The following is a 25,000-nucleotide window of genomic DNA, read 5'->3' on the forward strand; positions in this document are numbered from 1 at the left end:
GTGGTGTGTGTGTGGTATGTGTGTGGTATGTGTGTGTGTGTGTGTGTGTGGTGCGTGTGCGTGGTGTGTGGTGTGTGTGTGTGTGTGTGTGTGGTGTGTGTGTGGTATGTGTGTGTGTGTGTGTGTGGTGTGTGTGTGTGGTATGTCTGTGTGTGGTGTGTGTGTGTGTGTGTGTGTGTGTGTGTGTGTGTAGCTCCCGGTTTGACGTTTTTCACGTGCAGTCTGCTTTCTGCGTTCGTGTCACTGCTGAGCAGAGGTTCAAGTCTCTGTGTGGAGTGACAGTGTTCGTGGCTTAGTGTCCGCGTCCTTGTTGCAGAGAGGTGACAGTGTTCGTGGCTTAGTGTCCGCGTCCTTGTTGCAGAGAGGTGACAGTTTTCGTGGCTCAGTGTCCGCGTCCTTGTTGCAGAGAGGTGACAGTTTTCGTGGCTCAGTGTCCGCGTCCTTGTTGCAGAGAGGTGACAGTCTTCGTGGCTTAGTGTCCGCGTCCTTGTTGCAGAGAGGTGACAGTTTTCGTGGCTCAGTGCCCGCGTCCTTGTTACAGAGAGGTGACAGCTTGGTGTTTGGGCTTTTCGCCCAGTCGGCTGGCACCCTCTTGTTGGCTTGCTTTTCCTTGGGGTGGCCAGTGATTCTGTGTCAACGGTGTTTTCTGTGTACCCCAGCTCCTAGGAAGGGTAGAAGCACCCAGATGGTCGTGTCGTCTGTTTCCTGCGTCATGGTGGCAGTGCCCGATAGGAAGGTCAGTTTCACTGATGAAACAGTTGAATACACCCGTTGTCATGTGTTCTGGTCACGTGACTGTGACAACACACCCGTTGTCATGTGTTCTTGTCACGTGACTGTGACAACACACCCGTTGTCATGTGTTCTTGTCACGTGTCTGTGTAAAGTGTTGTTTCTTTGTTTGTCCTGTTAACAGGATGGAGACATGGTTTAACAGGATGGAGACATGGTGACGTTTGTCATGTTAACATGGAGGAGACATGGTGACGTTTGTCAAGTTAACAGAATGGAGACATGGTGACGTTTGTCATGTTAACAGGATAAAGACATGGTGACGTTTGTCCTGTTAACAGGATGAAGAAATGGTGACGTTTGTCATGTTAACAGGAAGGAGACATGGTGACGTTTGTCATGTTAACAGAATGAAGAAATTGTGACGTTTGATTTTCTTGACTGGGAGTTGACGATAAGTCAAACCGGTCTGTCTCCATGACACAAGATAGTCAAACAGGTCTGTCTCCATGACACAGGATGGTCCAACAACAGGACTGTCTCCATGACACAGGATGGTCAAACAGGACTGTCCCCATGACACAGGATGGTCAAACAGGTCTGTCTCCATGACACAGGATGGTCAAACAGGTCTGTCTCCATGACACAGGATGGTCAAACAGGTCTGTCTCCATGACACAGGATGGTCAAACAACAGGTCTGACTCCATGACACAGGATGGTCAAACAACAGGTCTGTCTCCATGACACAGGATGGTCAAACAACAAGACTGTCTCCATGACACAGGATGGTCAAACAACAAGTCTGTCTCCATGACACAGGATGGTCAAACAACAAGACTGTCTCCATGACACAGGATGGTCAAACAACAAGACTGTCTCCATGACACAGGATGATCAAACAGGTCTGTTTCCATGACACAGGATGGTCAAACAACAGGTCTGTCTCCATGACACAGGATGGTCAAACAGGACTGTCTCCATGACACAGGATGGTCAAACAACAGGACTGTCTCCATGACACAGGATGGTCAAACAGGTCTGTCTCCATGACACAGGGTGGTCAAACAACAGGACTGTCTCCATGACACAGGATGGTCAAACAGCAGGACTGTCTCCATGACACAGGATGGTCAAACAAGTCTGTCTCCATGACACAGAATGGTCAAACAACAAGACTGTCTCTATGACACAGGATGGTCAAACAGGACTGTCTCCATGACACAGGATGGTCAAACAACAGGACTGTCTCCATGACACAGGATGGTCACACAACAGGACTGTCTCCATGACACAGGATGGTCAAACAGCAGGACTGTCTCCATGACACAGGATGGTCAAACAGGTCTGTCTCCATGACACAGGATGGTCAAACAACAAGACTGTCTCCATGACACAGGATGGTCAAACAGGTCTGTCTCCATGACACAGGATGGTCAAACAACAGGTCTGACTCCATGACACAGGATGGTCAAACAACAAGACTGTCTCCATGACACAGGATGGTCAAACAACAAGACTGTCTCCATGACACAGGATGGTCAAACAACAATATTGTCTCCATGACAGAGGATGGTCAAACAAGACTGTCTCCATGACACAGGATGATCAAACAGGTCTGTTTCCATGACACAGGATGGTCAAACAACAGGTCTGTCTCCATGACACAGGATGGTCAAACAGGACTGTCTCCATGACACAGGATGGTCAAACAGGACTGTCTCCATGACACAGGATGGTCAAACAGGTCTGTCTCCATGACACAGGGTGGTCAAACAACAGGACTGTCTCCATGACACAGGATGGTCAAACAGCAGGACTGTCTCCATGACACAGGATGGTCAAACAGGACTGTCTCCATGACACAGGATGGTCAAACAACAGGACTGTCTCCATGACACAGGATGGTCAAAAAGCAGGACTGTCTCCATGACACAGGATGGTCAAACAACAAGACTGTCTCCATGACACAGGATGGTCAAACAACAAGACTGTCTCCATGACACAGGATGGTCAAACAACAAGACTGTCTCCATGACACAGGATGGTCAAACAACAAGACTGTCTCCATGACACAGGATGGTCAAACAACAAGACTGTCTCCATGACACAGGATGGTCAAACAACAAGACTGTCTCATGACACAGGATGGTCAAACAACAAGACTGTCTCCATGACACAGGATGGTCAAACAACAGGTCTGACTCCATGACACAGGATGGTCAAACAACAAGACTGTCTCCATAACACAGGATGGTCAAACAACAAGACTGTCTCCATGACACAGGATGGTCAAACAACAAGACTGTCTTCATGACACAGGATGGTCAAACAGGACTGTCCCCATGACACAGGATGGTCAAACAACAAGACTGTCTTCATGACACAGGATGGTCAAACAACAGGTCTGTCTCCATGACACAGGATGGTCAAACAGGACTGTCTCCATGACACAGGATGGTCAAACAACAAGACTGTCTTCATGACACAGGATGGTCAAACAAGACTGTCTCCATGACACAGGATGGTCAAACAACAAGACTGTCTTCATGACACAGGATGGTCAAACAACAAGACTGTCCTCATGACACAGGATGGTCAAACAGCTCTGTCTCCATGACACAGGATGATCAAACAGGACTGTCTTCATGACACAGGATGGTCAAACAACAGGACTGTCTCCATGACACAGGATGGTCAAACAGGACTGTCTCCATGACACAGGATGGTCAAACAACAAGACTGTCTTCATGACACAGGATGGTCAAACAACAAGACTGTCCTCATGACACAGGATGGTCAAACAGGACTGTCCCCATGACATAGGATGGTCAAACAACAAGACTGTCTTCATGACACAGGATGGTCAAACAACAAGACTGTCTCCATGACACAGGATGGTCAAACAGGACTGTCTCCATGACACAGGATGGTCAAACAACAGGACTGTCTTCATGTCACAGGATGGTCAAACAGGACTGTCTCCATGACACAGGATGGTCAAACAACAGGACTGTCTTCATGACACAGGATGGTCAAACAACAAGACTGTCTTCATGTCACAGGATGGTCAAACAGGACTGTCTCCATGACACAGGATGGTCAAACAACAAGACTGTCTCCATGACACAGGATGGTCAAACAACAGGTCTGTCTCCATGACACAGGATGGTCAAACAGGTCTGTCTCCATGACACAGGATGGTCAAACAACAAGACTGTCTCCATGACACAGGATGGTCAAACAACAAGACTGTTTCCATGACACAGGATGGTCAAACAGGTCTGTCTCCATGACACAGGATGGTCAAACAGGACTGTCTCCATGACACAGGATAGTCAAACAGGTCTGTCTCCATGACACAGGATGGTCAAACAGGACTGTCCCCATGACACAGGATGGTCAAACAACAGGACTGTCTCCATGACACAGGATGGTCAAACAGGTCTGTCTCCATGACACAGGATGGTCAAACAGGACTGTCTCCATGACACAGGATGGTCAAACAACAGGACTGTCTCCATGACACAGGATGGTCAAACAGGTCTGTCTCCATGACACAGGATGGTCAAACAACAAGACTGTCTCCATGACACAGGATTGTCAAACAGGATTGTCTCCATGACACAGGATGGTCAAACAGGACTGTCCCCATGACACAGGATGGTCAAACATAAGCACGTGTCACAAGAAGCAGACCCTCAGTGTCCACGTGATGACTCAAAACAGCTCAGTCTTCAACTTTGTCTTCTCTCTGTCGGGTAGACTTCATTAATCAGCCAATCAGCGAAGGTCTTACATGGAGGCAATGTCAAGAGACACTGGTGATCCGCTGGATGGAAGGGGAAACAGGCTGATTCCGATCTGAAGACGGTGTCAACATTGGGATTTTTTTTTCCCCATCGCTTGGGTAAGGAACGTGTTTTGTTAAGACACACAGTTCCAGAAGTGTCTTCAGCATTGCTTCAAAGAGCTTGTCCGTAGACATGGCTGGAAAAAAACAGAACGTTTTCTGGGGAGCGGAGGGGGGTGGTTCGTGTGACTGAACACAACAACACAACACAACACCAACACAACACCACACAACACAACACAACACGGTTCAGTTTCAGTTTCTGAAAGAAGCGTACTGCGTTCAGGCAACCCGCCTTACGTCCGCTCTCCATTTGTTGTGAGTTGAGAACGATTGATGATTTTGTCTTCACACACACCTGTCCTCCTCCTCCTCCTCCTCCTCCTCCTCCTCCTCCTCCTCCTCCTTTTTCTGTCTCTGTTCTGTTGGTATTACGTGCATGTTCAACAACTAACTACCTTGGATAATGCTGACAATATAAATAGGACGTGCAGGGTAGAAGTGAGTTGAACGACCCATGACTTGGTCAGGACTCGGGTCTGGGGTTTGTGGACGTTTCAACGTTCAAGGAACATCTGGGCCGTTCGTCTCCAGTGTCGTCAGGATTTGGATGCACACTGGATGCACACTGGATGCACACTGCTTTTCTGTTTTTTCGGGGGTGGGGTGGGGGGTGGGGTGGGGTGGAGGGTGGGGAAACACAAAGCGTGGAGAAAGCACAGAAGAAAGTCGTTCGTTGGGGAGAACTGGGGCACATCTGGGAAGTGTTGGGGAGAACTGGGGCACATCTGGGAAGTGTTGAGGAGAACTGGGGCACATCTGGGAAGTGTTTCAGAGAAATGGGGCACATCTGGGAAGTGTTGGGGAGAACTGGGGCACATCTGGGAAGTGTTTCAGAGAAATGGGGCACATCTGGGAAGTGTTTCAGAGAAATGGGGCACATCTGGGAAGTGTTTCAGAGAAATGGGGCACATCTGGGAAGTGTTTCAGAGAACTGGGGCACATCTGGGAAGTGTTGGGGAGAACTGGGGCACATCTGGGAAGTGTTTCAGAGAAATGGGGCACATCTGGGAAGTGTTTCAGAGAAATGGGGCAGTTTCAGTTTCAGTTTCAGTAGCTCAAGGAGGCGTCACTGCGTTCGGACAAAACCATATACGCTACACCACATCTGCCAAGCAGATGCCTGACCAGCAGCGTAACCCAACGCGCTTAGTCAGGCCTTGGAAAAAAAAAAAAAAAAAAAAAAAAAAAAAAAAAAAAAAACACACACACACACAACCACACACACAAAACAAAACAAAACAAAAAAAAAACAAAAAAAAAACAAAAAAAAACAAAAAAAAAACGGGGGAATAAATAATAGATAAGCTTGCATAAATAAATAAATTAATAAATAAATAAATAATAATTATAATATAGAAAAAGGTAGTAGTAATAATATTAGTAATACTAATAAAATGATAATAATAAAACATAAATAAATAAATAAATAAGACAACAATGGTGATAAATAAGCAAATAAATGTAAAAAATGAAGACACACATTCACACATACACCCACACATGCATAACAGAAATGCACCAGACATGCAGTTTCACATATATGAAAGCACAGTCAAATACATATAAACGTACATGAGCTCCAACACACACACACACACACGCATTACCGTGCACCTCCTCTACCCCCCTCCTCCACACACTTATTTCTAGTCTAAGTATCGCAGCTTCCACGGCACACACACACACACACAAACACAAACACACACTCACAGAGATGAACACTTACTTGTACAAGCACATATGAAAGCACAGTCAAATACATATAAACGTACATGAGCTCCAACACACACACACACACACACACACATTACCTTGCACCTCCTCTACCCCCTCCTCCACACACTCATTTCTAGTCTACGTATCGCAGCTTCCACGGCACACACACACACACACAAACACACACTCACAGAGATGAACACTTACTTGTACAAGCACACACACATACGCCCATATCTCCCACCCCCAACTCCACACACGTACATACAAAGATATATATATATATATATATATATATATAGAAATGGGGCACATCTGGGAAGTGTTTCAGAGAAATGGGGCACATCTGGGAAGTGTTGGGGAGAACTGGGGCACATCTGGGAAGTGTTGGGGAGAACTGGGGCACATCTGGGAAGTGTTTCAGAGAAATGGGGCACATCTGGGAAGTGTTTCAGAGAAATGGGGCACATCTGGGAAGTGTTGGGGAGAACTGGGGCACATCTGGGAAGTGTTGGGGAGAACTGGGGCACATCTGGGAAGTGTTGGGGAGAACTGGGGCACATCTGGGAAGTGTTTCAGAGAAATGGGGCACATCTGAGGAGTTGTAGGAGAAATGGGGCAAATGTGAAGTCTGAGGAGTGCTGAGAAGAAATGGGGCACATGTGAAGAGTGTGTAGGAGAAATGGGGCCCAGTGAAGAGGTGATGACGGTGTGTTGCAGGGCCATGTGAAGAGGTAGTGACGGTGTGTTGCAGGGCCCAGTGAAGAGGTAGTGACGGTGTGTTGTTGGGCCATGTGAAGAGGTGGTGACGGTGTGTTGCAGGGCCAAGTAAAGAGGTAGTGACGGTGTGTTGTTGCAGGGCCATGTGAAGAGGTAGTGACGGTGTGTTGCAGGGCCCAGTGAAGAGGTAGTGACGGTGTGTTGCAGGGCCATGTAAAGAGGTAGTGACGGTGTGTTGTTGCAGGGCCATGTGAAGAGGTAGTGACGGTGTGTTGTTGGGCCATGTGAAGAGGTAGTGACGGTGTGTTGTTGGGCCATGTAAAGAGGTAGTGACGGTGTGTTGTTGGGCCATGTAAAGAGGTAGTGACAGTGTGTTGTTGCAGGGCCCAGTGAAGAGGTAGTGACGGTGTGTTGTTGGGCCATGTAAAGAGGTAGTGACGGTGTGTTGTTGGGCCATGTAAAGAGGTAGTGACAGTGTGTTGTTTGCAGGGCCCAGTGAAGAGGTAGTGACGGTGTGTTGTTGGGCCATGTAAAGAGGTAGTGACGGTGTGTTGTTGGGCCATGTAAAGAGGAAGTGACGGTGTGTTGTTGGGCCATGTGAAGAGGTAGTGACGGTGTGTTGTTGCAGGGCCATGTAAAGAGGTAGTGACGGTGTGTTGCAGGGCCATGTAAAGAGGTAGTGACGGTGTGTTGTTGGGCCATGTAAAGAGGTAGTGACGGTGTTGTTGCAGGGCCATGTAAAGAGGTAGTGACGGTGTGTTGTTGGGCCATGTGAAGAGGTAGTGACGGTGTGTTGTTGCAGGGCCATGTGAAGAGGTAGTGACGGTGTGTTGTTGCAGGGCCCAGTGAAGAGGTAGTGATGGTGTGTTGTTGGGCCATGTGAAGAGGTAGTGACGGCGTGTTGTTGCAGGGCCATGTGAAGAGGTAGTGACGGTGTGTTGTTGCAGGGCCATGTGAAGAGGTAGTGACGGTGTGTTGTTGCAGGGCCCAGTGAAGAGGTAGTGACGGTGTGTTGTTGCAGGGCCCAGTGAAGAGGTAGTGACGGTGTGTTGTTGCAGGGCCATGTGAAGAGGTAGTGACGGTGTGTTGTTGCAGGGCCATGTGAAGAGGTAGTGACGGTGTGTTGCAGGGCCATGTGAAGAGGTAGTGACGGTGTGTTGCAGGGCCATGTGAAGAGGTAGTGACGGTGTGTTGTTGCAGGGCCATGTGAAGAGGTAGTGACGGTGTGTTGCAGGGCCATGTGAAGAGGTAGTGACGGTGTGTTGCAGGGCCATGTGAAGAGGTGGTGACGGTGTGTTGCAGGGCCATGTGAAGAGGTAGTGGCGGTGTGTTGTTGGGCCATGTGAAGAGGTAGTGACGGTGTGTTGTTGGGCCATGTGAAGAGGTAGTGACGGTGTGTTGTTGCAGGTCCCAGTGAAGAGGTAGTGACGGTGTGTTGTTGCAGGGCCCAGTGAAGAGGTAGTGACGGTGTGTTGTTGCAGGGCCATGTGAAGAGGTAGTGACGGTGTGTTGTTGCAGGGCCATGTGAAGAGGTAGTGACGGTGTGTTGTTGGGCCATGTGAAGAGGTAGTGACGGTGTGTTGTTGCAGGGCCATGTGAAGAGGTAGTGACAGTGTGTTGTTGCAGGGCCCAGTGAAGAGGTAGTGACGGTGTGTTGTTGCAGGGCACAGTGAAGAGGTAGTGACGGTGTGTTGTTGCAGGGCCATGTGAAGAGGTAGTGACGGTGTGTTGTTGGGCCATGTGAAGAGGTAGTGACGGTGTGTTGCAGGGCCATGTGAAGAGGTAGTGACGGTGTGTTGCAGGGCCATGTGAAGAGGTAGTGACGGTGTGTTGTTGCAGGGCCATGTGAAGAGGTAGTGACGGTGTGTTGTTGCAGGGCCATGTGAAGAGGTAGTGACGGTGTGTTGTTGCAGGGCCCAGTGAAGAGGTAGTGACGGTGTGTTGTTGCAGGGCCATGTGAAGAGGTAGTGACGGTGTGTTGTTGGGCCATGTGAAGAGGTAGTGACGGTGTGTTGTTGGGCCATGTGAAGAGGTGGTGACGGTGTGTTGCAGGGCCATGTGAAGAGGTGGTGACGGTGTGTTGCAGGGCCCAGTGAAGAGGTAGTGACGGTGTGTTGTTGGGCCATGTGAAGAGGTAGTGACGGTGTGTTGTTGGGCCATGTGAAGAGGTAGTGACGGTGTGTTGTTGGGCCATGTGAAGAGGTAGTGACGGTGTGTTGTTGCAGGGCCATGTGAAGAGGTAGTGACGGTGTGTTGCAGGGCCATGTGAAGAGGTAGTGACGGTGTGTTGTTGGGCCATGTGAAGAGGTAGTGACGGTGTGTTGTTGGGCCATGTGAAGAGGTAGTGACGGTGTGTTGTTGCAGGGCCCAGTGAAGAGGTAGTGACGGTGTGTTGTTGCAGGGCCATGTGAAGAGGTAGTGATGGTGTGTTGTTGCAGGGCCATGTGAAGAGGTAGTGACAGTGTGTTGTTGCAGGGCCCAGTGAAGAGGTAGTGACGGTGTGTTGTTGCAGGGCCCAGTGAAGAGGTAGTGACGGTGTGTTGTTGGGCCCAGTGAAGAGGTAGTGACGGTGTGTTGTTGCAGGGCCATGTGAAGAGGTAGTGACGGTGTGTTGTTGGGCCATGTGAAGAGGTAGTGACGGTGTGTTGTTGGGCCCAGTGAAGAGGTAGTGACGGTGTGTTGTTGCAGGGCCCAGTGAAGAGGTAGTGACGGTGTGTTGTTGGGCCATGTAAAGAGGTAGTGACGGTGTGTTGTTGCAGGGCCATGTGAAGAGGTAGTGACGGTGTGTTGTTGGGCCATGTGAAGAGGTAGTGACGGTGTGTTGTTGCAGGGCCATGTGAAGAGGTAGTGACGGTGTGTTGTTGCAGGGCCCAGTGAAGAGGTAGTGACGGTGTGTTGTTGCAGGGCCCAGTGAAGAGGTAGTGACGGTGTGTTGTTGCAGGGCCATGTGAAGAGGTAGTGACGGTGTGTTGTTGCAGGGCCATGTGAAGAGGTAGTGACGGTGTGTTGTTGCAGGGCCATGTGAAGAGGTAGTGACGGTGTGTTGTTGGGCCATGTGAAGAGGTAGTGACGGTGTGTTGTTGGGCCCAGTGAAGAGGTAGTGACGGTGTGTTGTTGCAGGGCCATGTGAAGAGGTAGTGACGGTGTGTTGTTGGGCCATGTGAAGAGGTAGTGACGGTGTGTTGTTGCAGGGCCCAGTGAAGAGGTAGTGACGGTGTGTTGTTGGGCCATGTAAAGAGGTAGTGACGGTGTGTTGTTGCAGGGCCATGTGAAGAGGTAGTGACGGTGTGTTGTTGGGCCATGTGAAGAGGTAGTGACGGTGTGTTGTTGCAGGGCCATGTGAAGAGGTAGTGACGGTGTGTTGTTGCAGGGCCCAGTGAAGAGGTAGTGACGGTGTGTTGTTGCAGGGCCCAGTGAAGAGGTAGTGACGGTGTGTTGTTGCAGGGCCATGTGAAGAGGTAGTGACGGTGTGTTGTTGCAGGGCCATGTGAAGAGGTAGTGACGGTGTGTTGTTGGGCCATGTGAAGAGGTAGTGACGGTGTGTTGTTGCAGGGCCATGTGAAGAGGTAGTGACGGTGTGTTGTTGCAGGGCCAAGTAAAGAGGTAGTGACGGTGTGTTGCAGGGCCATGTGAAGAGGTAGTGACGGTGTGTTGTTGCAGGGCCATGTGAAGAGGTAGTGACGGTGTGTTGTTGCAGGGCCATGTGAAGAGGTAGTGACGGTGTGTTGTTGCAGGGCCATGTGAAGAGGTAGTGACGGTGTGTTGTTGGGCCATGTGAAGAGGTAGTGACGGTGTGTTGTTGCAGGGCCATGTAAAGAGGTAGTGACGGTGTGTTGTTGCAGGGCCATGTGAAGAGGTAGTGACGGTGTGTTGTTGGGCCATGTGAAGAGGTAGTGACGGTGTGTTGTTGCAGGGCCCAGTGAAGAGGTAGTGACGGTGTGTTGTTGCAGGGCCATGTGAAGAGGTAGTGACGGTGTGTTGTTGCAGGGCCATGTGAAGAGGTGGTGACGGTGTGTTGTTGCAGGGCCATGTGAAGAGGTAGTGACGGTGTGTTGTTGGGCCATGTGAAGAGGTAGTGACGGTGTGTTGTTGCAGGGCCATGTAAAGAGGTAGTGACGGTGTGTTTGTTGGGCCATGTGAAGAGGTAGTGATGGTGTGTTGTTGGGCCATGTGAAGAGGTAGTGACGGTGTGTTGTTGCAGGGCCATGTGAAGAGGTGGTGACGGTGTGTTGTTGCAGGGCCATGTGAAGAGGTAGTGACAGTGTGTTGTTGCAGGGCCCAGTGAAGAGGTAGTGACGGTGTGTTGTTGCAGGGCCATGTGAAGAGGTAGTGACGGTGTGTTGTTGCAGGGCCCAGTGAAGAGGTGGTGACGGTGTGTTGCAGGGCCCAGTGAAGAGGTAGTGACGGTGTGTTGCAGGGCCATGTGAAGAGGTAGTGACGGTGTGTTGTTGCAGGGCCATGTAAAGAGGTAGTGACGGTGTGTTGTTGCAGGGCCATGTGAAGAGGTAGTGACGGTGTGTTGTTGCAGGGCCATGTGAAGAGGTAGTGACGGTGTGTTGTTGCAGGGCCATGTGAAGAGGTAGTGACGGTGTGTTGCAGGGCCATGTGAAGAGGTGGTGACGGTGTGTTGTTGGGCCAGACCAGCCACGTCATGCTCAAGCTGCTGAAGGAGATCAGGAGCCGTAACACCTCCACCACGCACAAGGCGACGGAAGAGGCCCGGAAGCTGAATGGAGAGACAGAGACGGACAGAGATGTGAGTGGTGTTTGATAAAGGCTGTGGATGTTGTGTTGTGTGTCCCTTGATAAAGGCTGTGGATGTTGTGTTGTGTGTCCCTTGATAAAGGCTGTGGATGTTGTGTTGTGTGTCCCTTGATAAAGGCTGTGGATGTTGTGTTGTGTGTCCCTTGATAAAGGCTGTGGGTGTTGTGTCCCTTGATAAAGGCTGTGGATGTTGTGTCCCTTGATAAAGGCTGTGGATGTTGTGTCCCTTGATAAAGGCTGTGGGTGTTGTGTCCCTTGATAAAGGCTGTGGATGTTGTGTCCCTTGATAAAGGCTGTGGGTGTTGTGTCCCTTGATAAAGGCTGTGGATGTTGTGTCCCTTGATAAAGGCTTTGGATGTTGTGTCCCTTGATAAAGGCTGTGGATGTTGTGTTGTGTGTCCCTTGATAAAGGCTGTGGATGTTGTGTTGTGTGTCCCTTGATAAAGGCTGTGGATGTTGTGTTGTGTGTCCCTTGATAAAGGCTGTGGATGTTTTGTTGTATTCCTTGATAAAGGCTGTTGATGTTGCATACACACATACGCGCGTGCGCGCACGCACACACACACACACACACACACACACACACACACACACACACACACACACACACACACACACAGGTGAACGCGCGCAAGCTCAGAGGAAATGCTGACTCTCGTTTACTTCGATATGAGCTGCGTTCACAGAAACACACACACACACACACACACACACACACACACACAATTTCTGAATCAGCTTCAAACTGTAACCATGCCCCCCCCCCAACCCCCACCCCCAAACTCCATGTGTTCCATAAACCTCCTTGATGACACGCACCACCTCAGCCTTGACGACATGTTTCTTCCCGGAGTCAGTCCTGAGCTCCTTGGTTTTGATGACACTCAGGCACAGCTGCCGTCACAGCAGCGGACCATGCCACTCAAGAGTCCCTGCTCTCCCCTTCACCCGCTGTCATACCTGTCAGAGAAGTGACCTGTACAACCCCCCCCCCCCTCCTTCACCCGCTGTCATACCTGTCAGAGAAGTGACCTGTACAATTCCCCCCCCTTCACCCGCTGTCATACCTGTCAGAGAAGTGACCTGTACAATTCCACCCCCCCTTCACCCCGCTGTCATACCTGTCAGAGAAGTGACCTGTACAACCCCCCCCCCCCCCCCTTCACCCGCTGTCATACCTGTCAGAGAAGTGACCTGTACAACCCCCCCCCCCCTTCACCCGCTGTCATACCTGTCAGAGAAGTGACCTGTACAACCCCCCCCCCCTTCACCCGCTGTCATACCTGTCAGAGAAGTGACCGGTACAATTCCCCCCCCTTCACCCGCTGTCATACCTGTCAGAGAAGTGACATGTACAACCCCCCCCCCTTCACCTGCTGTCATACCTGTCAGAGAAGTGACCTGTACAACCCCCCCCCCCCTTCACCCGCTGTCATACCTGTCAGAGAAGTGACGTGTACAACCCCCCCCCCCCTTCACCCGCTGTCATACCTGTCAGAGAAGTGACCTGTACAACCCCCCCCCCCCCCTTCACCCGCTGTCATACCTGTCAGAGAAGTGACCGTGTACAACCCCCCCCCCCCCCTTCACCCGCTGTCATACCTGTTAGAGAAGTGACCTGTACAACCCCCCCCCCCTTCACCCGCTGTCATACCTGTTAGAGAAGTGACCTGTACAACCCCCCCCCCTTCACCCGCTGTCATACCTGTCAGAGAAGTGACCTGTACAACCCCCCCCCCTTCACCCGCTGTCATACCTGTCAGAGAAGTGACCTGTACACCCCCCCCCCCTTCACCCGCTGTCATACCTGTCAGAGAAGTGACCGGTACAACCCCCCCCCCCCTTCACCCGCTGTCATACCTGTCAGAGAAGTGACGTGTACAACCCCCCCCCTTCACCCGCTGTCATACCTGTCAGAGAAGTGACCGGTACAACCCCCCCCCCCTTCACCCGCTGTCATACCTGTCAGAGAAGTGACCTGTACAACCCCCCCCCCTTCACCCGCTGTCATACCTGTTAGAGAAGTGACCTATACAACCCCCTTCACCCGCTGTCATACCTGTCAGAGAAGTGACGTGTACAACCCCAGCCTCATCGCACCAACAGTTCCATGTGCACATTGTAAACAAAGATGGCGAACACACACTTTTTTTTTTTTTTTTAAACTGAATGTCACGAAGGCAATTGGCCCCGACAATATCTGCGGAAAATTACTGAAAACATGTGCTTCCCAGTTGTGTGACGTGTTCTGTAAAATTTTCAACTGGTCTCTGAAGGACTGCTCTGTCCCCAGCATCTGGAAAAAATCTACTATCTGTCCTATCCCCAAGAAAAAGAACCCAGCCGCACTAAATGATTACCGTCCTGTTGCCCTGACTTCAGTAGTGATGAAATGCTTTGAAAAAATTATTCTCCGACATCTTTCTTTCACTGAACAGCAGCTTGACTCTCTTCAGTTTGCTTATAAAGCACACAGAAGTACTGACGATGCTATCCTAACTCTCCTTCATAATGCTTTCCTTCATTTGAATAACACGGGATCTTTCGTTCGTATCCTTTTTGTTGACTTCTCTTCTGCTTTTAACGCAATACAACCTCATCTCCTTGCCCTCAAACTGCTAGGCATAGATGTTGATCCGAAGCTTACTCTTTGGATAATAAGTTTTCTTCTCAATAGAACTCAGTCCGTCCGCTTTCATTCTGCCCACTCTTCTCTAAAATCTACTTCTACTGGTGCACCCCAAGGTACAGTGCTGTCCCCTGTTCTTTTTACACTGTACACAAATGACTGCAGAGGCACGGAGGAAACTCCTGTCATAAAATATTCTGATGATTCAGCAATTGAAGATCTGTCCAACTCTGATGCTATTTATTTCAGTGAAATTAAAAAGTTCTGTTCCTGGTGTGAGAAAAACTATCTGGATCTCAACGTATTGAAAACAAAAGAAATGTTAATAGATTTTCGGAAAGACCCCTTGCCTGTCGCTGACCTTGTTATTGATGGTCAAACAGTGGAGAGGGTCAATGAATATAGATATTTAGGGACCATCTTAGACAATAAGCTGACTTTTGACAGAAATGTTGATTCCATTCATAAGAAATGTCAATCTAGAATTTTTTGTTTACAGAAGCTTAGAAATGTTGGTATAAATTCAAATATTCTTCAAAGTTATTATCGATGTTGTATCGAGTCTGTGCTTACAGTTTCATTTATGTGCTGGTATGGAAGTTTGGGAGTGAGGAGTAAGCGTGTTTTGAACGATGTCATGAGTGTATGCAGTAAAATTGTGGGAGTGAAACAAGCTAGTATGCAAGAGCTGTATGAAAGTCGAGTGGTTAAAAAAAGCAGGCAGATAGCAACTGACGACACCCATATTTTAGCAAAGTATTATGAGCTATTGCCATCAGGACGACGCTACAGAACTTTTAAGTTGAAATCCAGAGCTCTGAAGACTTTTATTCCACGTTCAATCCACCTTTTAAATTCTTGAGAACTGTGTGTGTGTGTGCGCGCGCGCGCACTCTCATGTGAGACGTGTGAAAGTCCGTGCATGATAGGCTGTACCTTATTCTAGTTGTGGGGGTGTGTGTGTGTGTGTGTGTTTTCTGAGCTTAAAACGTGACAATTGGTTATAATGAATGTGCAATATGTAGGAAGAATAATGTGCAATATGCAGGATGAATGTACAATGAATATGTCTAATGCTAACGTCCATATTCTAAATATATTTCTGTTTAATAATTACGATGTAATAATTAATTGCAATGTTTTTAAAAGCGAATATGTGAAATGCTTTTATTTGAGACCATATGTTTATTACTCTTGTTTAATCAAGTTATCCGCGTGTGTGGGGGTGGGGGTGGGGGGGGGGGGCGGTGCGGGTGTGTGCTGATTATCTGGTTGTGGTTCTCCGCAATTCATCTTTATTCTTATCTTATCTGTCTATTGTAATCAATGTGCAGTATAGTAGGCTATGTTTATAATTATATTCAAATAATGTTTCTTAATTCTTTCTGTTTTTACATTAAGAATACTAGTTATTACCTGCAGTGAGTGGATGTATGTATGAAACGATGTATGTGATATTTTTTACATTTGTATCTTCGTAATATTTGTTGGGGCTGTTGTTGGCTTTTACAGTTATGGTCCCCATGTTGTTTACTTGTCTGTGTTGTGATAATGCACCTGACCAAATTTCTCCAGTTGGAGATAATAAAGTTATTCTTATCAGGAGCTCCCGTTTTGTTCGGAATTTCAAGGGACCAGATGTCGATGGCACTTGACATGTTGGCATGCTAGGGGTGGGGGGTTAGAGAGATGGTATTGGGGGTGGGGCGCTGCCCCTAGGAAAACTGAATGCCCCTGAGAAAACTGACCCCAAGGAAAACTGACCCCTGGTAAAAGTGAATGCCCGCTGGGTGAGGCGAGAATGTACATTCATTTGCATCGACTGTGACGTCAAGTGGGGCTGAATGGTGGAGTGCAGGAAAAGCACTTGGGTCTGTGTGGGCCTGAAGGCGGACTGTAGAAGGGTGTTGGTGGAGTCCTCTGTACGGTCAGCAAGGCACAGGGCTAGTGGTCTGGTCTGTGTGGGCCTGAAGGCGGAATGTAGAAGGGTGTTGGTGGAGTCCTCTGTACGGTCAGCAAGGCACAGGGCTAGTGGTCTGGTCTGTGTGGGCCCTGAAGGGCCGGAGTGTAGAAGGGTGGTGGAGTCCTCTGTACGGTCAGCAAGGCAACAGGGTAGTGGTCTGGACTGTGTGGGCCTGAAGGCGGACTGTAGAAGGGTGGTGGAGTCCTCTGTACGGTCAGCAAGGCACAGGGGTAGTGGTCTGGTCTGTGTGGGCCTGAAGGCGGAATGTAGAAGGGTGTTGGTGGAGTCCTCTGTACGGTCAGCAAGGCACAGGGCTAGTGGTCTGGTCTGTGTGGGCCTGAAGGCGGAATGTAGAAGGGTGTTGGTGGAGTCCTCTGTACGGTCAGCAAGGCACAGGGCTAGTGGTCTGGTCTGTGTGGGCCTGAAGGCGGAATGTAGAAGGGTGTTGGAGTCCTCTGTACGGTCAGCAAGGCACAGGGCTAGTGGTCTGGTCTGTGTGGGCCTGAAGGCGGAATGTAGAAGGGTGTTGGTGGAGTCCTCTGTACAGTCAGCAAGGCACAGGGGTAGTGGTCTGGTCTGTGTGGGCCTGAAGGCGGAATGTAGAAGGGTGTTGGTGGAGTCCTCTGTACGGTCAGCAAGGCACAGGGCTAGTGGTCTGGTCTGTGTAAGGAGTCCGCTGAGGGCGCGTTTCACCAGACACTTGATTGAGGTCAAGGTGACGGCAACAGGGTGACAGTCATTCAGGACTTGGGGAATGGTGTTCTTGGGGACAGGGACAACAGCTCAGATCTTCCACAGATACCCCCCTCCCCCCCCCCCCCCCCCCTCGACCCCCCCCCTCCCCTCTCATTTCACCAGCCCCCCCACACACACACACCCCGCCACCAACAAACACAGAACACTCCCACTTCACCAACTTTCGTTCATTGATCTGTCGCCAGTCTGACACAGAGACAGAGACTGACACAGAGACAGAGACTGACACAGAGCGAGAAGAGACAGTCTGACACAGAGACAGAGACTGACACAGAGACAGAGACTGACACAGAGCGAGAAGAGACAGACACAGAGCGAGAAGAGAGACTGACACAGAGCGAGAAGAGACAGTCTGACACAGAGACAGAGACTGACACAGAGACAGAGACTGACACAGAGACAGAGACTGACACAGAGCGAGAAGAGACAGACACAGAGCGAGAAGAGACAGTCTGACACAGAGACAGAGACTGACACAGAGCGAGAAGAGAGACTGACACAGAGCTAGAGACACAGACTGACACAGAGCGAGAAGAGACAGTCTGACACAGAGCGAGAAGAGAGACTGACACAGAGCGAGAAGAGACAGAGACTGACACAGAGCGAGAAGAGACAGAGACTGACACAGAGCGAGAAGAGAGACTGACACAGAGCGAGAAGAGACAGACTGACACAGAGCGAGAAGAGACAGAGACTGACACAGAGCGAGAAGAGAGACTGACACAGAGCGAGAAGTGACACAGACTGACACAGAGCGAGAAGAGAGACTGACACAGAGCGAGAAGAGACAGACTGACACAGAGCGAGAAGAGACAGAGACTGACACAGACTGACACAGAGCGAGAAGAGACAGAGACTGACACAGACTGACACAGAGCGAGAAGAGACAGTCTGACACAGAGCTAGAGACACAGACTGACACAGAGCGAGAAGAGAGACTGACACAGAGCGAGAAGAGAGACTGACACAGAGCGAGAAGAGACAGTGTGACACAGAGACAGAGACTGACACAGAGCGAGAAGAGACAGACACAGAGACAGAGACTGACACAGAGCGAGAAGAGACAGTCTGACACAGAGACAGAGACTGACACAGAGCGAGAAGAGACAGTCTGACACAGAGACAGAGACTGACACAGAGCGAGAAGAGACAGACACAGAGACAGAGACTGACACAGAGCGAGAAGAGACAGTCTGACACAGAGACAGAGACTGACACAGAGCGAGAAGAGACAGTCTGACACAGAGCGAGAAGAGAGACTGACACAGAGCGAGAAGAGACAGAGACTGACACAGAGCGAGAAGAGACACAGACTGACACAGACTGACACAGAGCGAGAAGAGACAGAGACTGACACAGACTGACACAGAGCGAGAAGAGACAGACTGACAGACTGACACAGAGCGAGAAGTGACACAGACTGACAAAGTAAAGAACAATTACACCATGTCTTACCTTCCTTCTACCAACCTGACACAGTAAAGGACTTGGTTATTTCCCTTCTTTTTTGCTGGCAACCATTCTCTTTCAAATTCCTGACACGGTGAAGAACTATTGCACCCTGTCTTATTTTCCTTTTGCTAGCAACCATTCTCTTTCAAATTCCTGACACGGTGAAGAACTATTGCACCCTGTCTTATTTTCCTTTTGCTATCAACCATTCTCTTTCAAATTCCTGACACGGTGAAGAACTATTGCACCATGTCTTATTTTCCTTTTGCTATCAACCATTCTCTTTCAAATTCCTGACACGGTGAAGAACTATTGCACCCTGTCTTATTTTCCTTTTGCTAGCAACCATTCTCTTTCAAATTCCTGACACGGTGAAGAACTATTGCACCCTGTCTTATTTTCCTTTTGCTAGCAACCATTCTCTTTCAAATTCCTGACACGGTGAAGAACTATTGAAACATGTCTTGCCTGTCTTTTGCTGGCAACCATTCTCTTTCAAATTCCTGACGGAGTAAACAACAATATCCGGTCCTTTCTTTTCACCAGGAATCATTATCTTTCAAGCTTCAGACAAACCAGGAACCATTATCTTTCAAGCTTCAGACAAACCAGGAACCATTATCTTTCAAGCTTCAGACAAAGTAGAGAATTATTGTTGGGGTTGCAAGTCGATATTGTTTGTTTATTTATCTGATTAATCATTGATCGGTTGAATGTTTGTTTGTTGCACGTCAGAGTTTGTCGCGAAGTGAGGACGCGAGGGAGGAGGGCCCGGCCCTGAAGAACAACGACCCCTATGCCAGCATTAAGCTGCAAAGGGACAAAACCAAGTGGATCATTCTGCATTACTCCCCCTTCAAGGCGGTGTGGGACTGGGTCATCCTGCTGTTGGTGCTGTACACGGCGGTCTTCACGCCGTACTATGCTGCCTTCCTGCTCACTGAGGAGGAGATCCGTATGGAGCTCAACAAGGTGTGTGTGTGTGTGTGTGTGTGTGTGTGTGTGGCGGGGTGTGTGTGTGTGGGGGGGTACGGGGGGGTGTCAGTGCGTGTGTGTGTGTCATTTTGTGTGTATGTGTGTGTGTGTGTGTCAGTGTGTGTGTGTGTGTGTCAGTTTGTGTGTATGTGTGTGTCAATGTGTGTGTGTGTCAGTGTGTGTGTGTGTGTGTGTGTGTCAGTTTGTGTGTATGTGTGTGTCAGTGTGTGTGTCAGTGTGTTTGTGTGTGTGTCAGTTTGTGTGTATGTGTGTGTCAATGTGTGTGTGTGTGTGTGTGTGTGTGTCAGTGTGTGTGTGTGTGTGTGTGTGTGTGTGTGTGTGGTGTGAGCTAAGACGAAATGATTTTTTGATTCCATTTGCTGCCGACTGCAGTCTGGTTGGTTTTTTTGGTTTTTTTTTTTTCAGTGTGGGTCTGTTTTAGATTCTTCGTGTGTAGGAATCGTACGTGAGTCATGGAGATTTTGCCTCTCATGTCATCATGTAATTTGCCCGTTTGTTAGTTTTCAAACTGGGAGAATACACCTTGGATCACGGATGGAGCCGCTGTGTGTGTTTGGTTGGTTGGTTGGTGTCTTCTTCTTCTTCTTCTTCTTCTTCTTCTTCTCCTCCTCCTCCTCCTCCTCCTCCTCCTCCTTCTTCTTCTTCTCTTTCTTCTTCTTCTTTTGTTGTATATTTTGTTTTTTTGTTGTCTTGATGCACTGATGTATGTGTAGTGTTTCATGTGAGCCGCTCAAATCCCATCCCATGAGGAGTGTGTGCCATGTCAGTACGACATAGTGTTCTTCTGATCATCATCATCACTATCAGTGGTACTTGGAGGAGCAGTGGTGGTGGTGGTTGTTTTATGACAGTGAGGCAGGAGGCAAGATTGCACTGACTCTCAGCGCTGCAGTCCTGGGGCCTAGCTGGCCTTTGGGACTATCCCCACGCCGTCTGTTGAAAGGCGGGTGAACAGTTGCTGCATCTGCTTTTCTGATGGTCATTGTCGGACACGACTGAGTATCATGCATCATCATCATCATCATCATCATCATCATCATCATCATCACCATCATCATCATTATTATCGTTGTTATCACCATCATCACCATCAGCTTATATCACAGATTGACATAAGCTGACAGTTCGGCCGACAGCAAAGTGAGAGCTGTATGATCAAGTATTTCTACACATCAGTGGGAAGGTATAAACAGCTTAGTCTTTTGTCAAAGACTTTCACAGTGAAATTAGTAGGCAAAATTGCTCTGGTTCTTAATCCTGCAGCCTGGTGTGGGTGTGTGTGGAGAGGAGGGCGGGGGAGGTAGTTGGCCGAGAGAGTGGGAACGTCACTTGGGCAAGACACACTCCACCATAATTAAATTCTCGCCCATATAGTCAGGAGACCATGTGCCTCTTCCCAGATAGTCAGGAGACCATATACCTCTTCCCAGATAGTCAGGAGACCATATGCCTCTTCCCAGATAGTCAGGAGACCATATACCTCTTCCCAGATAGTCAGGAGACCATATACCTCTTCCCAGATAGTCAGGGGACCATATACCTCTTCCGTCGTTCTTGAAGTGGAAGTGGGGACACGAACGTCCATCAGTTTCACTTTCAGTTTCTCAAGGAGGCGTTACTGCATTCGGACTAATGCATATACGCCACACCACATCTGCTGGGCAGATGCCTGACAGCAGCATAACCCAACGCCTTGAGTGCGTACTTATATATTTGTGTTCCTGTCAGGGTGGATTTCCGTTCACATAATTTTGCCAGAAGACAACAAACTCTCGTTGCCTTGGGTTCTTTTTCAGTGCGCCAAGTGCGTGCTGCACACGGGACCTGGGTTTATCGTATCATCCGAATGACTCGACCCTCAGTTCCATTTTCTGGTCACACTTGGGAGAAAGGGCAAGAGCGGGATTCGAACCCACGCCCTCAAGGACTCTGTGTTGGCAGCTGAGCGACTGATTCCACCCCACAGCTGAACGACTGATCCCCCCCCGCACCCCCCACCCCACAGCTGAACGACTGATCCCACCACCACCACCCCCCCCACAGCTGAACGACTGATTCCCCCCCCCCCCCCACAGCTGAGCGACTGATCCCACCCCCCAGCTGAACGACTGATTCCCCCCCACAGCTGAGCGACTCATTCCCCCCCACAGCTGAGCGACTCCACCCCGCAGCTGAGCGACTCATTCCCCACCCCCCCCCCCCCCCCCCCCCCCCCTCCCAATAAAAAATGAGTGGAGAATTGTTTATTTGATCAGTCAAACAAAGCCGCGGCTCCATGTTTCCGGAATCCATAGACGGCTCAGTAAAGAACGCTAGCTGTGCCAAGCAGGAATAAACGAAATCAGAAAAGTGTATTGGTACGAGAACAGTGGGACCAGGTCCACAAGGGGAACTAATCATGGTACGAGTTACTCGCACCTGAAGTGGAGTAAGTTCAACCATTGTGTCACCTTGCTCCTTGACCCATGACCCCGCTCGTGCAGCATGCCAGGACCCGGATGCAGAAGGCGGACGGGGGCCGGCCGGATCCGCTGGTGATGGTGGACCTGATCGTGGACATCATGTTCATCGCCGACATCCTGGTCAACTTCCGCACCACCTACGTGGACAACGGCGAGGTGGTGAGTGACAAGCACAAGATTGCCGTCAACTACGTCAAGGGCTGGTTCCTGATCGACACCATTGCCGCCATCCCCTTTGATCTGCTGCTCTTCGGCTCCGGCACCACCAAGGTCAGTGGGTGTGGGGTGGTGTTGGGAGGTGTGGGTGTGGGGTGGTGTTGGTGTGGGGGGTGTTGGGAGGGGGGCGTGGGGTGGTGTTGGGAGGTGTGGGTGTGGGGTGGTGTTGGTGTGGGGGGGGTGTTGGGAGGGGGGCGTGGGAGGTGTGGGTGTGGGGGGGGTGTTTGGAGGGGGGTGTGGGGTGGTGTTGGGAGGTGTGGGTGTGAGGGGGGTGTTGGGAGGGGGGCGTGGGAGGTGTGGGTGTGGGGGGGTGTTGGGAGGGGGGTGTGGGTGGGTGGGGTGGTGTTGGGGGTGTGGGGGTGGTGTTGGGAGGAAGGGTGTGGGGGGGGGTGTGAGAGTGCGCGCGCGCGCGTGTGTGTGTGTGTGTGTGTGCGCGTGTGTGTGTGAGAGAGAGAGAGAGAGAGAGGTAACTGAAAACGCTTTTCATTCAATGATTCAGATTCTATGCATGGCCCAATCTTCCTACCTGTCCTTGCTGATCTACATCAGTTACAACAACACACATGCATTTAATGGAAAGTGGAAGCCAAAGAGAAGACACACATCGTGCAGAAGGACAAATATGATGAAACAGAGAGAGAGAGAGAAGCAGACAGTCACACACAGAGAGAAAGAGAGCGAAACAAAGAGAGAGAGAATACAATAGAAGGGAAAAAAAGAATGATAGATAGATAGATATTGAGAGAGAGAGAGAGGTATGCAGAAGCGCGCGCACACACACACACACACACACACAGACGCACACACAGACGCATGCACGCACGCACACACACACACACACACACACACAGACGCACGCACACACACAGACGCACACACACACACACACACGAGAAGAAATGGAACCAGCCCAAACTGTCTCCTGGGACAGGTGTGAATCAGAGCGAACCAGGTATGTGAGACAAATATGGTGACGAAGGGAGGGGTGGGGTGGGTGTGGGTTCTTTGGCTCTGACGATGCTGCTGTATGGGATGAAAGGTCATGTCGGACAGCTCTGGTGAAGGTTAATACAGCGAGGAAGGAGGGAAGGAAAACACAGCGAGGAAGGAGGGAAGGAGAACACAGCGAGGAAGGAGGGAAGGAGAACACAGCGAGGAAGGAGAACACAGCGAGGAAGGAGAACACAGCGAGGAAGGAGGGAGGGAGAACACAGCGATGAAGGAGGGAGGGTAACACAGCGAGGAAGGAGAACACAGCGAGGAAGGAGGGAAGGAGAACACAGCGAGGAAGGAGAACACAGCGAGGAAGGAGGGAGGGAGAACACAGCGAGGAAGGAGAACACAGCGAGGAAGGAGGGAAGGAAGGAGAACACAGCGAGGAAGGAGGGAGGGAGAACACAGCGAGGAAGGAGGGAAGGAATAAATGAAAAAAAGGAGGAAATAAATACCTCTTGTCTTGTGCTTCGGATCTAAAAACATGCGACGTAAAGATTAATCTTCTATTCCTTTTTCTGGTCACTTTTTCTTCTTTTCAGCGTGTTTCTCTCATAGCGAATTTCTCCTGTTTCTAATTAGCCTTGCTGTCGAATCTCCAGGAAGCCATTCATTTTCTTTCTTTTTTTTTCGTTCATGTTATGAACTGCATGAATGTCTTCGTGGTGTGCCATAAAACAGACCTGTCACTACCTTTGTCCACGCGTATGAACTGCATGAATGTCTTCGTGGTGTGCCATAAAACAGACCTGTCACTGCCTTTGTCCACGCCTTCCTGACGACTGGTCCCTGAATTAAAGCGCTACTCTGTCACGTTGAAGTACTTCTCTTTTTCTCTATCACTGTACACTGTGTTCTGTCTGTTCTCTCTATCAATGTGTTCTGTCTGTTCTCTGTATCAGTGTGCACTGTGTTCTGTCTGTTCTCTGTATCAATGTGTTCTGTCTGTTCTCTCTATCACTGTGCACTGTGTTCTGTCTGTTCTCTCTATCACTGTACACTGTGTTCTGTCTGTTCTCTCTATCACTGTTCTCTCTATCACTGTGTTCTGTCTGTTCTCTGTATCAATGTGCACTGTGTTCTGTCTGTTCTCTATCAATGTGTTCTGTCTGTTCTCTCTATAAGTGTGCACTGTGTTCTGTCTGTTCTGTCACTGTGCACTGTGTTCTGTCTGTTCTGTCAGTGTGCACTGTGTTCTGTCTGTTCTCTATCAATGTGCACTGTGTTCTGTCTGTTCTGTCAGTGTGCACTGTGTTCTGTCTGTTCTCTCTATCACTGTGCACTGTGTTCTGTCTGTTCTCTATCAATGTGTTCTGTCTGTTCTCTCTATAAGTGTGCACTGTGTTCTGTCTGTTCTGTCAGTGTGCACTGTGTTCTGTCTGTTCTCTATCAATGTGCACTGTGTTCTGTCTGTTCTCTATCACTGTGCACTGTGTTCTGTCTGTTCTCTATCACTGTGCACTGTGTTCTGTCTGTTCTGTCAGTGTGCACTGTGTTCTGTCTGTTCTCTATCAATGTGCACTGTGTTCTGTCTGTTCTCTATCACTGTGCACTGTGTTCTGTCTGTTCTCTATCACTGTGCACTGTGTTCTGTCTGTTCTGTCAGTGTGCACTGTGTTCTGTCTGTTCTCTCTATCAATGTGCACTGTGTTCTGTCTGTTCTCTCTATCACTGTGCACTGTGTTC

At 49.6% G+C, this 25,000-nt stretch overlaps 1 protein-coding gene across 1 annotated transcript in view; it reads left to right on the top strand.

Moving 5' to 3' along the window:
* The window catches only part of LOC143277903 (voltage-gated inwardly rectifying potassium channel KCNH6-like), a 196,335-nt gene that overhangs the window by 73,489 nt on the left and 97,846 nt on the right, over positions 1 to 25,000 (top strand). The window contains exons 2-4 of the mRNA XM_076582870.1: positions 11,683 to 11,839; positions 19,383 to 19,619; positions 22,127 to 22,375. Coding sequence (XP_076438985.1) covers positions 11,735 to 11,839; positions 19,383 to 19,619; positions 22,127 to 22,375 — 591 coding nt within the window. The 5' untranslated portion in view covers positions 11,683 to 11,734. The remainder of the gene's footprint in view (positions 1 to 11,682; positions 11,840 to 19,382; positions 19,620 to 22,126; positions 22,376 to 25,000) is intronic.

The sequence above is a fragment of the Babylonia areolata genome, chromosome 35 (assembly GCF_041734735.1).
Source record: "Babylonia areolata isolate BAREFJ2019XMU chromosome 35, ASM4173473v1, whole genome shotgun sequence".
Classification (NCBI taxonomy): domain Eukaryota; kingdom Metazoa; phylum Mollusca; class Gastropoda; order Neogastropoda; family Buccinidae; genus Babylonia; species Babylonia areolata.